General features: G+C 36.9%; 1 protein-coding gene across 1 annotated transcript; it reads right to left on the reverse strand.

Moving 5' to 3' along the window:
- Positions 1 to 5,372: 5,372 nt before the first annotated feature.
- On the reverse strand, positions 5,373 to 9,468 carry LOC143571605 (WRKY transcription factor 6-like). The gene is made up of 5 exons (XM_077056986.1): positions 9,237 to 9,468; positions 9,037 to 9,141; positions 7,187 to 7,579; positions 6,453 to 6,566; positions 5,373 to 6,150 (listed from the first exon to the last, which is right to left on the reverse strand). Exons 1-5 carry the CDS (start codon positions 9,402 to 9,404, stop codon positions 5,524 to 5,526), a joined length of 1,407 nt encoding a protein of 468 aa, XP_076913101.1. The 5' UTR covers positions 9,405 to 9,468; the 3' UTR covers positions 5,373 to 5,523.
- Positions 9,469 to 14,279: the final 4,811 nt, after the last annotated feature.

The raw sequence follows: 14,279 nt of genomic DNA on the forward strand, positions 1-14,279 counted from the left end.
TCATTCCAGTATTGGTATGGCCCCATTTGAAGCACTTTACGGTCGTAAGTGCCGCTCCCCGATTTGTTGGAGCGAAGTGGGTGAAACTCAAATCACAGGACCCGAACTTGTTCAAGAGACAACCGATAAAATCGCCAAGATCCGTGATCACCTGCTGACTGCCAGAAGCCGACAGAAGAGTTACGCAGATCGTAGGCGGAAGCCTCTCGAATTTCAAGTTGGTGATCTTGTTCTCCTCAAAGTGTCGCCCTGGAAAGGTGTTGTCCGCTTTGGGAAGAAAGGTAAGCTTGCTCCTCGATATGTTGGTCCATTCAAGATTCTCGCGCGTGTGGGAAAAGTTGCCTACAGACTTGACCTGCCGCCCGCGCTCAGTAATGTGCATCCAACGTTCCATGTATCCAATCTCAAGAAGTGTTTAGCTGACGAGAACCTTCACATTCCACTTGATGAAGTTCAAGTTGATGAAACTATGCATTTCGTTGAGAAGCCTGTTGAGATTATGGATCGCGAGGTTAAGCAAACCAAGCGCAGTCGTATCCCTATCGTGAAAGTTCGCTGGGAGTCCAAGCGCGGAGCCGAGTTTACATGGGAAAGGGAAGATCAAATGAAGATCAAGTACCCGCACCTGTTCTCTGCGCAACCTACTTCGAGATAAATTTTGGGACGAAATTTCTTAAAGTAGGGGAGACTGTGACATCTGCCCCGATCCGACCCGACCCAGGTACCCGTTTCTCTGACCCGATCTCTTTCTTTTATGATTTAGTATTTATTTATACTTATACTTTATTTTTAATAATAATATATATTTTCCTTCCCGCCTCTTTCTCTCTCTTTCTTTCCGCCGTCCCGTCCCTCTCCTTCTCTCTTTCCGCCTTCTTTTCCCTCTTGTCGCCGTCCCGCCCTTACGCCTTGTTTCCCTCTTTTTCTTCTAACTCTTTGCTTGTCCTTTGTTCCTTCCCGCCTAAGGTTGTCTGCGCAGCTCCACGCGCCAGACCCCTTACAAGGAAATCTGCGTAAAGACCACCTGTACAGCGATTCGCGAGACGAACTCTTCTCGCAGCGCGCTAAGAATTGTAATTCTTCTCGCAGCGCGCTAAGAACGGTAGTTCTTCCCGCGACGCGCTAAGGATTTGTAGTTCTTCTCGCAGCGCGCTAAGAATCGTAGTTCATCCCTCGACGCGCGAAGAATTATAGTTCTTCCCGCGGCGCGCTAGGAATTTTAGTTCCTCCCGCGGCGCGCTAAGAAATGTGATTCTTCCCGCGACGCGTTAAGGTTGGTTCTGTCCGCCTTCGCGCTCGCGCACTTTTGCCTTAGCGCCTTAGCCTTCTCGCGCTAAACCTTTTGAGTTTTCTTCTGTTTAATCTAGCCGTTGCTTTTGAGTTGTCTTATCTTTTGAGCTGTTGACCTAATCTGCTTTATGTCTGAAAAGTTACTTTCAGCGCAGCATGCGCACCAACCCCATTGGTTGGCAGATAAAGTGACTGACATAATCTTTTGAGATCTGCTTTTGCCATGCTTGACCAGTAACTTTATCTGTCCTCTCCCATGCCTTTTTCTGGATCCTGTCAACCTTTTCCTCTTTTTCCCTGCTACCATATCTTTTGATATCTTTACTTTTCAGAACTTTCTACTGTTGATATCTTTTCTTTTACTTTTGGAGATCTTTTCTAGGGTTTGTGTCCCCTAGGGTTTGCCTATATATAGTACTATTTTCTTAACACTTCACACACTACACTTATTCTCTTCCTCCCTTTTTGCTCTCTGCCGTTGTTCTTCAGCCGCCTCCCTCCTCTCTTGCCTCCGTCTTCCTCCCTGTTCTGCCCTGCTTTTCCGGTAATATATATATATATAATAATTTACTTATTAATTATGCTAACTTATAATCAAGACTTAAAACCGATCGTTAAAACAATAATCTTTACTTATAGGTTAACTTGCTTGTTTGGTTCTTGCTTTATCTATCATCGCATCTTTATCAAGTGAGTAATCTCGTACCTAATCCCTTTTTGCTTTTAATGTTTTGGGATGTTCATGTGTTCATACAAACTTAGAGTCTTAAACTTGTTTATGAACTTTAGTCGCGCAGTATCCCATGTGTTGAGGACGTAGACTTGGCTGTTATTTGTATGTGTGGATCATTAACCGTCTTGTCGGTCTATTCCGCAGTTTTCATGGTACCATTAGATGAACACGGGAGAACTATCGTTTATGATTTTCTCTTTTGTTACACTTGCACAGTTAGTCTTGTTTGTGAGCTCAATTGTGAGCACTGGCAGTCTTGTCTCTTAGAGTTGGTCCCGATCTGATTACACCCTTGTTGAAACCCAGACATACACATGTTGCGCGCAGATTTATTGTTATCTATGTATTGTATTAAACTTGATTTCTCACCAACACGCAAGTGTTTGACGTTTATTTTAACACATGTTCAGGTTTGCAGTAGCTGTTTTGGAGCTTGTGGACACGTAGGAAGTTTTCTTTACTTTTGACCTAGATTAAAATGTATCAAGACAAGTTATTGCTGTTCGGATATTATGATTTATAATATATTGATTTATGTTGATTTATATTATTTGTGTTTGCTTTGCGCGTGCGCGAATGAATGTATTTATTAAATATTGACACCCAATAGTGTCACGAGTAATGAAACAATATGTGGCGCCCCGATGTATAATCCGCCTTTGGTCGGGGTGTTGCAGTATTCATATCCCGAACCCATTCTTGGTTCGACTTAGCCTCAAAATAGCTACTCGGTTGACCACTTGCTGTGAGAAGCAATTGCTCATAGTCAGAGTCAATATGTAACACATAATCTTCTTATAATCTTCTTGGTAAAACCGAGACTCGGGTCGAACGTCTTAGACCCGTTTGGGCCTCATTATCACCCGAATGGACCTGTGACTCATTACTCGTCGACTGAACTTGAGAGCGGGTTGAGGAATTAGGCCCTATATGACTTGGTTCGGCTGAGTCGTTGGACTCGGGTTGAACCGATGATGTAGGTTCAGAGCTTGGGCTACCCGGGTTGCTTCTAGATGTTTCTTCAATAGTGGGTTCGATTTGACCAGATCCATTGTCAACCGCACCCCCCCCCCCCAAACAATAGAAAACATACCCGGCTCACAGTCATTCTTCTCGACTTTCTTTACCCAATTCCACCCTTTGTTTTCGTCAAACACAACGTCCCGACTAACAACAATTTTCCGGGTGTTCGGATCGAAGAGACGGTATGCTTTTGAACCCGTCTCCGACCCGAGATAAACGAGTTGTCTTGACCTATCATCAAGTTTCTTTAGATGTACACTATCAACTTTAGCATACGCCATGCACCCAAATACTCGAACGTGTTCAATAATCGGTTTCTTTTTCTTGAACCGTTCATATGGAGTTTGATCAACCGAGGCCCGGGTTGGGACCCGATTGATTAAAAAAGTTGAATGCCGGACCGCTTCTCCCCACATATAATTCGGTAATGCATCGCCTTTAGAATACTCCGTACCATCCCCATTAATTTTCGGTTTTGCCTTTCTACCACGCCATTTTGTTGTGGCGTGTACGGGGCGGTTAAATGCCGAATAATTCCACTTTCATCGCAGAACCGATTGAAATCACGTGAAGTGAATTCTCCTCCCCTATCGGTTCGGAGAGTTTTCATTGGTAAAACCGCCTCCGTCTCGATTAGGGCTTTAAACCTCTTAAAACTTTCAAACACTTCACCTTTTTCTTTCAATAAAAACGTCCGCGTATATCGTGAGTAATCGTCTATAATAACAAAGACATACATATTACCTGAGATAGTGGATGGGGTTATTGGACTGCACATGTCACCATGAACCAACTCCAAAGGTTGGAATGCTCTAAACGAAGATGTAGCCGGAAACGAACGCCTCGTTTGTTTACCCACCAAACACGATTCACACAACTGATTTTCGTGTTCAACATGTGGTAAACCTCGTACAAGATCCTTCTTAGCCATCGATTTCATTAACTCGAAATTGATGTGCCCAAGTCTTGCGTGCCAATGCCATGCATCATCTTCAATCTTTGATTGCAAACACACGAGAGCTCCAATTTTAATTCGTATTGTGTAGAGTTGGTTTTCGAATCTCTTGACCTTCATGAGTAACCTCCCGTTCTCATCGTATATGGTCAGAAGATCGTGTTTCATCCGAATGTCACATCCGGACTCCGTTGCTTGACCGAGACTTATTATATTATTTTTTAACTCCGGAATATAATAAATCTCGGTTAACAAGTCTTGGTCACCCGATTTTCCTTGGAAAAGAATTGAGCATTTTCCCTTGATTTGAACAAATGACCCATCTCCGAACTTAACCCTCCCGGTTATGTTCTCGTTTAACTCTAAAAAATACGACCGGTTTCCCGTCATATGATTACTTGCCCCATTATCCAAATACCATACATCATCTTCGACCCGCTCGGTCTCGTATTTCTTTGGTATTAGGTTTTGTTCATTTAAGAACACAACTTGATGCATATACGCCACATCATCAAAAATTTCATGGGCTTCGGTTTTGTTTGCTTCTTGACCATTTTGAACTCGGTCCGGGCAACCGGATGCAAAGTGACCAAACTGGTCACATTGGTAACATAAAATCTTTGACCGATCTTTCTTCACCCTTACTTTTCCCCGACTTGATGACCCTTGTTCGGTACTAGGGGTTCGGTATTGGCCATTGAAACGGCCTCGACCGCGACCTCGACCTCCTCGTCCTCGTCCCCCATTAAATTCAAAACTTCTATGACTTGATGAATCATATTTGTCGAATAAAAGTTTACCGTGGTCACCCCCTTGAATTTCTTCTTATCAGATTCGCTCCTCATAGGCTCGGAGTCGGCCTACAACATCTTCAAATCCCGTTTTATTGAGATCCATATGGAATGTTTCATAATACCTCTTAGACTTTAACCGACTTGTTAAAACCTCTTAGGCCCGGTTCACCGACTTGTGACCCGGAATAGAAATTAATCCAACAATAACAAGCTATACATTATCTGAAAACTTATAACCAAAGCCCTTCGATAATAGATTCAAGATCAACATATAGCAACCTACACAACAACTTCATAACATTAATATCAGTTCGGAGGTGACCACACATCATGGCATCATCTACCAAAAGAATAAGTTATAAATATTTATTAGCACGTCTGATACTTATCCTCACGCCTGAGTTTGGTCATACGGAGACCTTTCTCTCCGGCGGTGTTAAGTGTGTAGGATTTCGGTGAATTCCACATAGTGCCAACAATGGCAGTTGGTAAGACAATAAGACATCCTGCCTATAAAATTTTTTTATTGATTTTTTACCGGCATAATAGTTTTGTAAAAAGATGGATGGAAAAAGTGGTTTGAGTGCCTAATCCAAATTTCAAACAACAAACAATAAAAAAAAAGTGTTGTATAAAATAATAAACAAATGTATTTGAAAAAAAAAAGTCAAAACTAAACCCTCTTAGCCAGTGTTTAACTAATTGCCTTCAAAACTGGAGTAGTTGACTTAATTGTTGCCATGGCTATTGTCATTGCTAGTACTTGCACTGCCATTAATGTTGCTATTGCTATTATTGGTGTTACCACTGCTGCCACCATTAAGAACTGATGAAATAGCCGCCGCTAGAACCGCAGAGAAATTAGGATCAGCAGTGAGGGCCGTGACCGTATCAGCAAAAGCGCCTTGTGGCGCCCCTTGGTGGTGCAATGGTGGGACCGCAAGTCGTGAACCACCACCAGCCTCCATGCATTGTGACATTTGGAGCCCAGAGAATTTAGATTGGTTGTATAGTGCTAGTCCCTCATTTTGACCCGAAAAGTTTTGATTCTGGTGGTTTGAGAAAGGAACTGGGAATTGTAACGGGTTTGGAGTTTGGGTCATGTCTAAGGAGACGGTGGGGAAAGGGGCGGAGGCGGAAATGGTGGCCATGCTTGAAGCGCAAGAAAGGAAGGTTCTTCCTAAGAAATTTGAATTCATGAGGCCGTCCGAGCTAGGCATGGATCCGGAGAGTAGCATCCTGGCTGCGGAAGAGGTGGTGGAGGCCAATGCCATGGCGGCTGGCGGCAAAGGGTGGTTGTGAGTGCCTTCGTATGTGGTGATTAAGATCGTTCTATCTTCCGCACATCTTTGCACCTGCATCATACACCATTTTAATGAGATAATATCACGTAATAGTAACCAAGTTTTTTAAACTCTCACTAAAGTTAATCTAAAATGATATCACAAAATCTACGACAAATAAGAATGTTCAAAACGTTTGTGGCTCGCTCAAAAATAACTCGTTTACAACCGAGCTAATCTGTATATAAACAAGGAGCCTGACCTAAGGTCGGCTCAATTAATAAATGAGTCGAGTTTGAGCCCACTTGGCTTGGTTTGACTTGACTTGATTACAACCCTATGATAAAAGTATTAATATATCAATGCAATCGTACTTGTTTCCTAACCGGACAACCGGCGGCCATGGTGCACCGATAATACGCTCGTGGACACGGGTTTCCTTTTGCCATTTTTTGTCCATACTTCCTCCATTGACATCCATCAGCAATCTGAAAGATAAACCATGATAAGAAGCTAATTCAATAGTTAACAACTCTTATTTGTACAAATTGATTAATGACAAACAAGGTGAAAGTAGGGATGAGAGGGGTACCGAAAATACCAGTACCCAATTTCTGGAAAAGTGGGTACCGAATTTATCGGTACGATACCGGTTCGACATGATACCGATACGCATTACAAAAAGCCCATCTTTATATGGTAGTGGTACCATACTGGTACCGGTACCAAAAAACCAACAATAATGAATTTCTGGAAAAGTGGGTACCGAATTTATCGGCATGGTGGTGCTCGGTACCTTAAGCAAACTTCATTCCTTTTCGTTTTTTTTTAGAAAAAGACGCGTGAATCATTGATCATCATAATTTACACGTCTATTTATGTGTTCAAATTCAGTATTTAAGTCATAATTTTAATTTTGGATATCTGACAAATCTATCAAATAAATCCTAAATTGTAATTAACTAATTATACAATGTGATTGTGATGACGAGTATTCAAATATATAACATAGTTTAATGAGAATTCATCTTTGTGTTATTCTTTCTTATGTCAAACCATAAAACATCAAAAACAAACTGAATTTGATTAGTAATTCGTTAATATGTACCGTGGGAGCTTCAGATCGAGCTCGGACAGAAACTCTAGCCTTTCGAATGGTTGCTTCGGTAGCTTGATCAATGCTAGTGTTTGTGTTATTCTTGGAACAACTCAACCTTGGAACCTTATTCGATTCCGGTGGTGATCGTGGCTGTTCATCATGACTCTTCCCCTCGGACGACGATTGTGAATTGTCGTCGGTTTCAACTGCTGCTGGAGCCGCTAAGCTTAGATCCATAAATGATTTCGGCACTTCATCTCCATCGTTCGGTTGATTTTGTTGTACCATGGACACGAAATCCGTTTGTAGCTTGTTGTATTTGACAGTCATTTGACTCAAAGCTTCTCTCAGTTGTTGATTCTCCATGTTCATCCTTCCTAATTCAGCTTTAGCCACTGCTAACTACACAACACAACACAACACAACACAACACAATTCGAAATTTCAAATTCTATATACAGTATAAAATACGATTCAACGCACAAATGTGAATATATAGGTAAGCTCATTTTTCATTATTAATAACTTTTAGCAATGTAAACAAAAAATTAAATCGTTTGTGAGCTGCTCGAGATTAACTGGCTAAAAGTTCGAATCAAATCGAGCTTAAATAAGCTTGAGTCTAAAATTAATCTTGTTTAATAACGAGCCCGGGCTTCAGTCATTTTGATCACACTAAACAAGCCTATTGTTTATATAATCTTTATTTGATATTAGATACATGCATGTAACAAATATTATTATGTATACAATTATGGTAAATATAACTAAATAAAATTTATGTTGTATACAAAAGTCATGATTAGAATACAAAAATCTAATTATAAATGTATATAAACTAATCAATAAATAACTAGATGAGAGCCCACGTGATATGGCTGAGTGTGCACACAAATCCAGCATCGAACACGTAACCTCGGTGTCAGCACGTGCGGAACCTTGCAATGGTATGTGCGTAACCCTACGATGGTATATGCACAACGTGACATCGGGTGTGTAACCGGTGGTGGTAAGTGCGTCACACAACGCTTGTGCACGTGCAATCCGTTGTTGGTGCCTGTGTAACGCGTCATTATACACGTAACTGGTGCCAGTACCACCATTTTAATCCGAAATCTGTTCTGACCCGACACATTTCGATCTAAACCCGTATTAACTTAACCAGAACCAAATTAACCCTTTTTTGTATCGACCTGTTCCAATCCTAATCTGGTTTGTCCCATGACCCGAGCCCGCCTGACCTGCCTCGTACCCGTACTTAACATGTTAATTTTTTAAATTTTATAAAGTATAGTAATACCCTACTCATTTTAAAGAGGATAAAATGCTCGTTTTTATCGTGTATTTTTTTTAAAATATTGACGCGTGTAAGTATTATGGTCATTAAAAGTCGTGAGGATAGTTGGTTCAAAATAAAGGTTAAATTTGTAACTATTTAATAAATTAACAAAACTCGATTTGAAGTTGAAGGACCATTATTGTAACTATTTTTTAATGTATGGTGTTTAACCGTGCATGGGTGTATGGTTAAAAGACCATGTTACCCCTATATTTTCAAAATTTTATGTATTGTTGGTTGTATAATATGCAACAATAATGATACCTCTTAAAATTAAAATTTAAGAGTTCATACCCTCTTATATCTTAAATAGTATAGTATAGATATTGATAAAAAGCCAAGCACGTTAAAAATAGCTCAAAATTTAGAAACAAAGCTACAAAACAAGTCACCTTCAAGATTTAAAAATAAAGCTAGAAACAAGCCACGCCAAGCTCAAACTCGAATTCTAGTAAGTCAAACGATGGCCGGCCCGGCTCGTTTACACATCTAAATATAGTATCTAGTAATAGATAAGCACCTCATTTTTATGTCGCTTATCTTGAGATTTGGGAGATGTTTGGTCGTCAACAACAACCGACTCACGATCACTGCTTGTGTTTCCAGTCACAAGGTGCAAGCCAGTCTGTAACAACAATAATATATCAAAACACGTACAATAATAATTTAAATTCCAATATACTAAGACAATTCAATATTATTTAAATTACAACTACGTACGTTAATATGGTGATTGAATTCGGTGAGGACTGGAGAGTTGTGGCGATGGTGATCATGATCTTGGTGTTTTTTATCAGCGAAGAAATCGACTTCGTTAATGACGTGTTGTTTGTTGTTGAATTTGAGGTTGATTGGGAATTGAATGGTGGTAACAGGTGGTGAAGACATAATGGTTGATGGCGGTGGGTTTGTGTTTGTGTTGTAATCTGATGGATGAGATCTGAATCAAAGGAGAGTCCACACGATCACCATTTATGAACATAAGAGAGAGAGAGAGAGAGAAATCAAATCTCATAAGAGGCAGTGGACTCGGCAATTAAAAAGGGAAGTTGTGACTGATGACTGAAGAATACTTACAAATAAATATACATATCTAAAATAATAATAATAATAATAAATCACATAGGTAATTGATGCTTGCTACCTTTAATTAAATAAAAACAAACTTTAAATATAATGAGGGGTATTCTAGGAACACCATCATTTTTTGCTAAAAAAAACCAACAAATACATACGGAGGGCATATAGGCCCCAATATATGTCCCGTATAGCCCTATACGGGGACCAAATACGTCTCGTATAGCACTATACGGGACGAATAGATGGGTGTTTGGGATAGTAGGACCCTTATATAACTGGATTATCAAATTTAATATTATATTATGTACAACTAATCATTGTAGTGTTACTAAATTCTCTATTTATATTTCAAATTAATTTTGTATTAAACGTGTATAACATTTACAAATACCGGATGAGGATCAGTAAAAACACTATAATATTACGAGAATAAATTGAAAAAAAATCTAAAAGGTTATAATATTACTATTTTCTTTTTAATTTAAAGTTTTTAAGATTAAAAAAATATATGTTTTATTTTAGTTTTTTGTAATACTTTGTGTTAGGTTAAATGTCTTCAAATTATTGTATGGATATATGTGTTTATATAGATAGATAATTCTTTTTGGTAAAGAATTACTGAAATTGGAGTTTTTTTCCCCTTTGTGGACAAAATTATTTTCTTAGCATTAGACCAAGCAAATTCAATTTAAATAATAAAGAAACTAGAAAACCTAAGGAATTTATGGAGAAAGAAAAGGGCAGCACAATGGAAAATGACCACACAACTTGGATGTTTTGGATCTAATAGTTTTATTCAACGCGATAGTTTATAGGGAGTTTGTTCAATCAATTACAAAAGGTTATCCTGATGAAATTTCTATTTCAAATTTAATGTTATACAAATTTATAATATTTTTTTAAAATTTATACATTTTCATCCCATATTTGTTAAAAAAAATTGTCATTTTTATAAAATTTAAAAAATTATTTCATGTTATATTAATGTGGAAAGAAAATACTGTAAAATAGTTTATAGTCTCACATCCCACATACCCCATTTACTAAAGCGAGAAAGTCGTGTGCTACCTTTGTTTTTATCAAAGGCTCATTCAATTTGACCTTTACAAATAATTCTAGGAGCCTTTAGTTAAGATGTCTTACTTTTTTTTTAATTGTTTCAATAACTATTTGCACATATGGTCCATATAGTTTATTTAAATGCTTGATTCATATGTATTACAAAGATAAAAGATTGTTAAAGGCTTAAAGCAATTATCCGTCTATAGATCTATACAAGGTCAACCCTGAAAACTTAAATACCTTAGCCGAGTCAAAATAAAAACGGCATATTCTTACTTTTTAATCTTGTTGCTTTCACCATGCCACAAATTTTCTTTGAAACCATCTTTCAGCCCAGATAATCAAATATTGATTACCTTGGGCCTGCCCAAACATCAAAATATAATTCAGCCCTAGTTATTTTCTTTTTATTCCAACCGAGCTTATTCACCAAATAGTGAGTTAAATTAAGCCAACCTTTAATAAGCCCAATTTCTTTCAACTTTTGTTTCTCACACACAGCCCACTAACGACCAATTTTATACCAAGACTTAATTTTTGTATATTCATCCCAATACTTTCCGTATATGTTCTTAACATGTTTTCAATTTTGCGTAATAACTTCACACTCCTATTAGGGGTGTGCTCATTGTTTGGTTTCAAACCGGTTAAACCAAAGAACCAAACTTAAATTATTTAAAAATGAACCATACTATATATTAAGTTCTTTGTTCAGTTTTAAATTGATAAAAAATTTAGTTTTCAGTTCACTATTTTGTTTAAAAACCGTTTCAAACCGGATAATTATATGGTCATTTAAGTTTTGTCATTTGAATTCACTTCAAACCACAATTTAGAAGTAGAAGTTGTTCGAAGTAGTTTAATTTTCCTTAAAAAAATGAAAAATGAAAACACCTAACAACTAAGTTTATATTGTTCATTTTTATATTAAATTAAAAAAATCATTAAATAGAACTAGGATTCATACATGTTTTATTTAAGTAACTTATAAAACGATTAAAACAATAGAATAGTTTAACAATATTTGAAAACATAACTGTTTGTTATGAGGTAATGGAATGAGCTATGAAATGGAATAAGCGAAGGAATGAGAATGAACGGGGTAATAGAATGATTCATTACCATTCTATTGACATGTTTGTTTATCATGTGGGCCCGAAAAAACCATCAAAACAAAGTGACATTGTTAACCAAAACTCAATATAAAGATCTAAACCATTCTTCTTCTACAACCTTACAAACAATAAATCAATTCTAATTCAAACTCAAATAAACTATTTAAATAAAGTAAACTTTTTACTTTAACCCCTCCAATAGGATTAACTTCCAACCATGTACATCAAAATATAAAGTTTGAAGTTCAAGTTAAAATATATATCAAGTTTATTATATTTGTTAGGTTCACAAAGAACTTAATTTTATACAAAATAATCCAAGTTACTAGTTTATATAAGTTCTTCCAGAAACTAATAAATTAAAATTTTAAATAAAATAACTTTTTTTAACAACAAAATAAGAGTTACTATAGTAATAGTATATACATGTGTTTGACATGATTGGACTTTTGATGGGCCGTCAAAGCGTCGGTACCTCGCTTTCGTCCAAACTCGCGACCAAACATGACCAGAAGTAGGCCATGATTTTTTTTATCTTCACCTTAATTAAATTTAATTGTGTGGCCATAAAGAAAGCCGTGATTCTGATTCATCGTGAGATTTGTTACTTCTATACACTTCTATACGATGCTTTTGTCATGTTGTGGAGAGATTATTTTGGAGTTAATAAGAAAATATGGCTTCTAGAATGATGCTCTTCCTAGCTTGCGTTCAACATAGTGTTTTTTAGTATGATCTACTTATCTAGGTTTTTTTTGTCTCAAGATGCTAATATTTTGAGGTATTTGACTGAATGATCTCAGAAACTTATTGAACAAGAGATCAACGCTCAAGCTTGAAGCTAGTGATATAGATGGCTAGCAACATCTTCAGTGACAGATCCATAAGTTTTTATCAATGAAAGAAAATATTATTTCAAGTTTTTATACTTATTACCTAATTAATGGGCCAGTCAAAATAAGTCTAGTTATTAGAGTTTGGGTATAAACAATCATTTATTTACTTAATGATATTCCAAGTTTTTATACTTATTACCTAATTAATGATCATATGATGGATTTACAACATTTTCCTATCAAACATAAACGAGTATAAATTTTTGATTATCACAACAATATACCACAAAAAGGAAAAAAAAATAAAAATCACTTACAATCAATAAAAAAAAAAAGGAAAACACTTGTAAACCACAAAAACAATTCTAAACAAAAAAATTAGAAAATAAAGAACACAATCAAGTATTCCAGTTATAATAATAACATAGTATATTATCTTCTTAATGCAATTTACTTACGAATTACGATTATATCTAATGTAAGGTTAAATAACTAAGTTGTTTAAATCTCAAATCAATAAAAGTCTAATTTGTTCTTTTAATTGAATAAAAAGGGGTTGTTTAAAAAGTTTATTTAATCTTTAAATGACCATGTGTTTCATGACCACATGTTTTCGTACATAAATTTACTTTTCAAATGCAATGTCATCTTCTCCATCTATTTCTTGAGAGCTTTCACGGTAAAACAAAATAAAAAAACACTCAAGTCTCTTTTATTTTCTTCACCCTCTATCAGTTTCCTTCCCATATAAGGTGCTTCCTAAATATTTGAGAAGGGGCTTGCTAAAAGAAATCAAAGATTTTCTACTGTGAGACGAATCTCATTGGGGGTCTATACCCCACCAACACTTAGTTCCACCCCGATACATCTTATAATCAATTTTGTCTCAAGTATGTGTTGAATATACTTATTGATGTGTTGTACAACGAAGTGATTGTCAAAGAATTATGGGAGGCATTGGATTAAGTGTAAAACGAAAGATGTCGAGATCAAAGAATCTATGATTGCTCGTTTCTTAGACAATAAGATGATCGATTGATACAAAGATCGCCATCAGCCATCTTAAATGCTCAACGATATATAAAATATTTTAATGTTGATACAACTAATAGTATGTTTGTCAAATGCTTAAATACAAATGAACAAATGTCCATACACAATTCTTTCAAAATCTTGTATGTGATTAAAGACCACTCAATGAAGACAGAAATAATAATAATAAAAACTTTATGGTCAATATGTGGATTGACTAGAAATCGCTCGTCATATCTGCTTCAGTTATCTGCAAATAAGAAAAGGATAACTACGACCGCGATATCAACCCTTGTAATTCAAAATTGTGAGATCTACAACACAAGACACAACAAATCCACAATCAATATTAAGGTTGATCAGTGGCTAAACTTAAACTTTTAGTTGGAAATATTAGAAATTAAATGGACACATTGGCTATTGTAAAGCATTGTAGGCCTCAAAACCGGGTGGTGGGACATGACCAGACGTTGGGCTATGTAAAATTGGGCATGGGCCTTGCATTAGCATCAGTGGGGGTGGTGGGATCCAATAATTTGCCTAGTTAAGGGCATTCTTACAAGGAGCTAAATTGTCCTGCGGTTGTGATCCTCAGGCCCACCCACGTGCGTTGCGATCTCTTCCTCAAACTGATTATA

Source organism: Bidens hawaiensis, unplaced genomic scaffold (assembly GCF_021521415.1).
Source record: "Bidens hawaiensis isolate Kalapana, Puna unplaced genomic scaffold, B.hawaiensis_p1.1 tig00025445_1, whole genome shotgun sequence".
Classification (NCBI taxonomy): Eukaryota; Viridiplantae; Streptophyta; class Magnoliopsida; order Asterales; family Asteraceae; genus Bidens; species Bidens hawaiensis.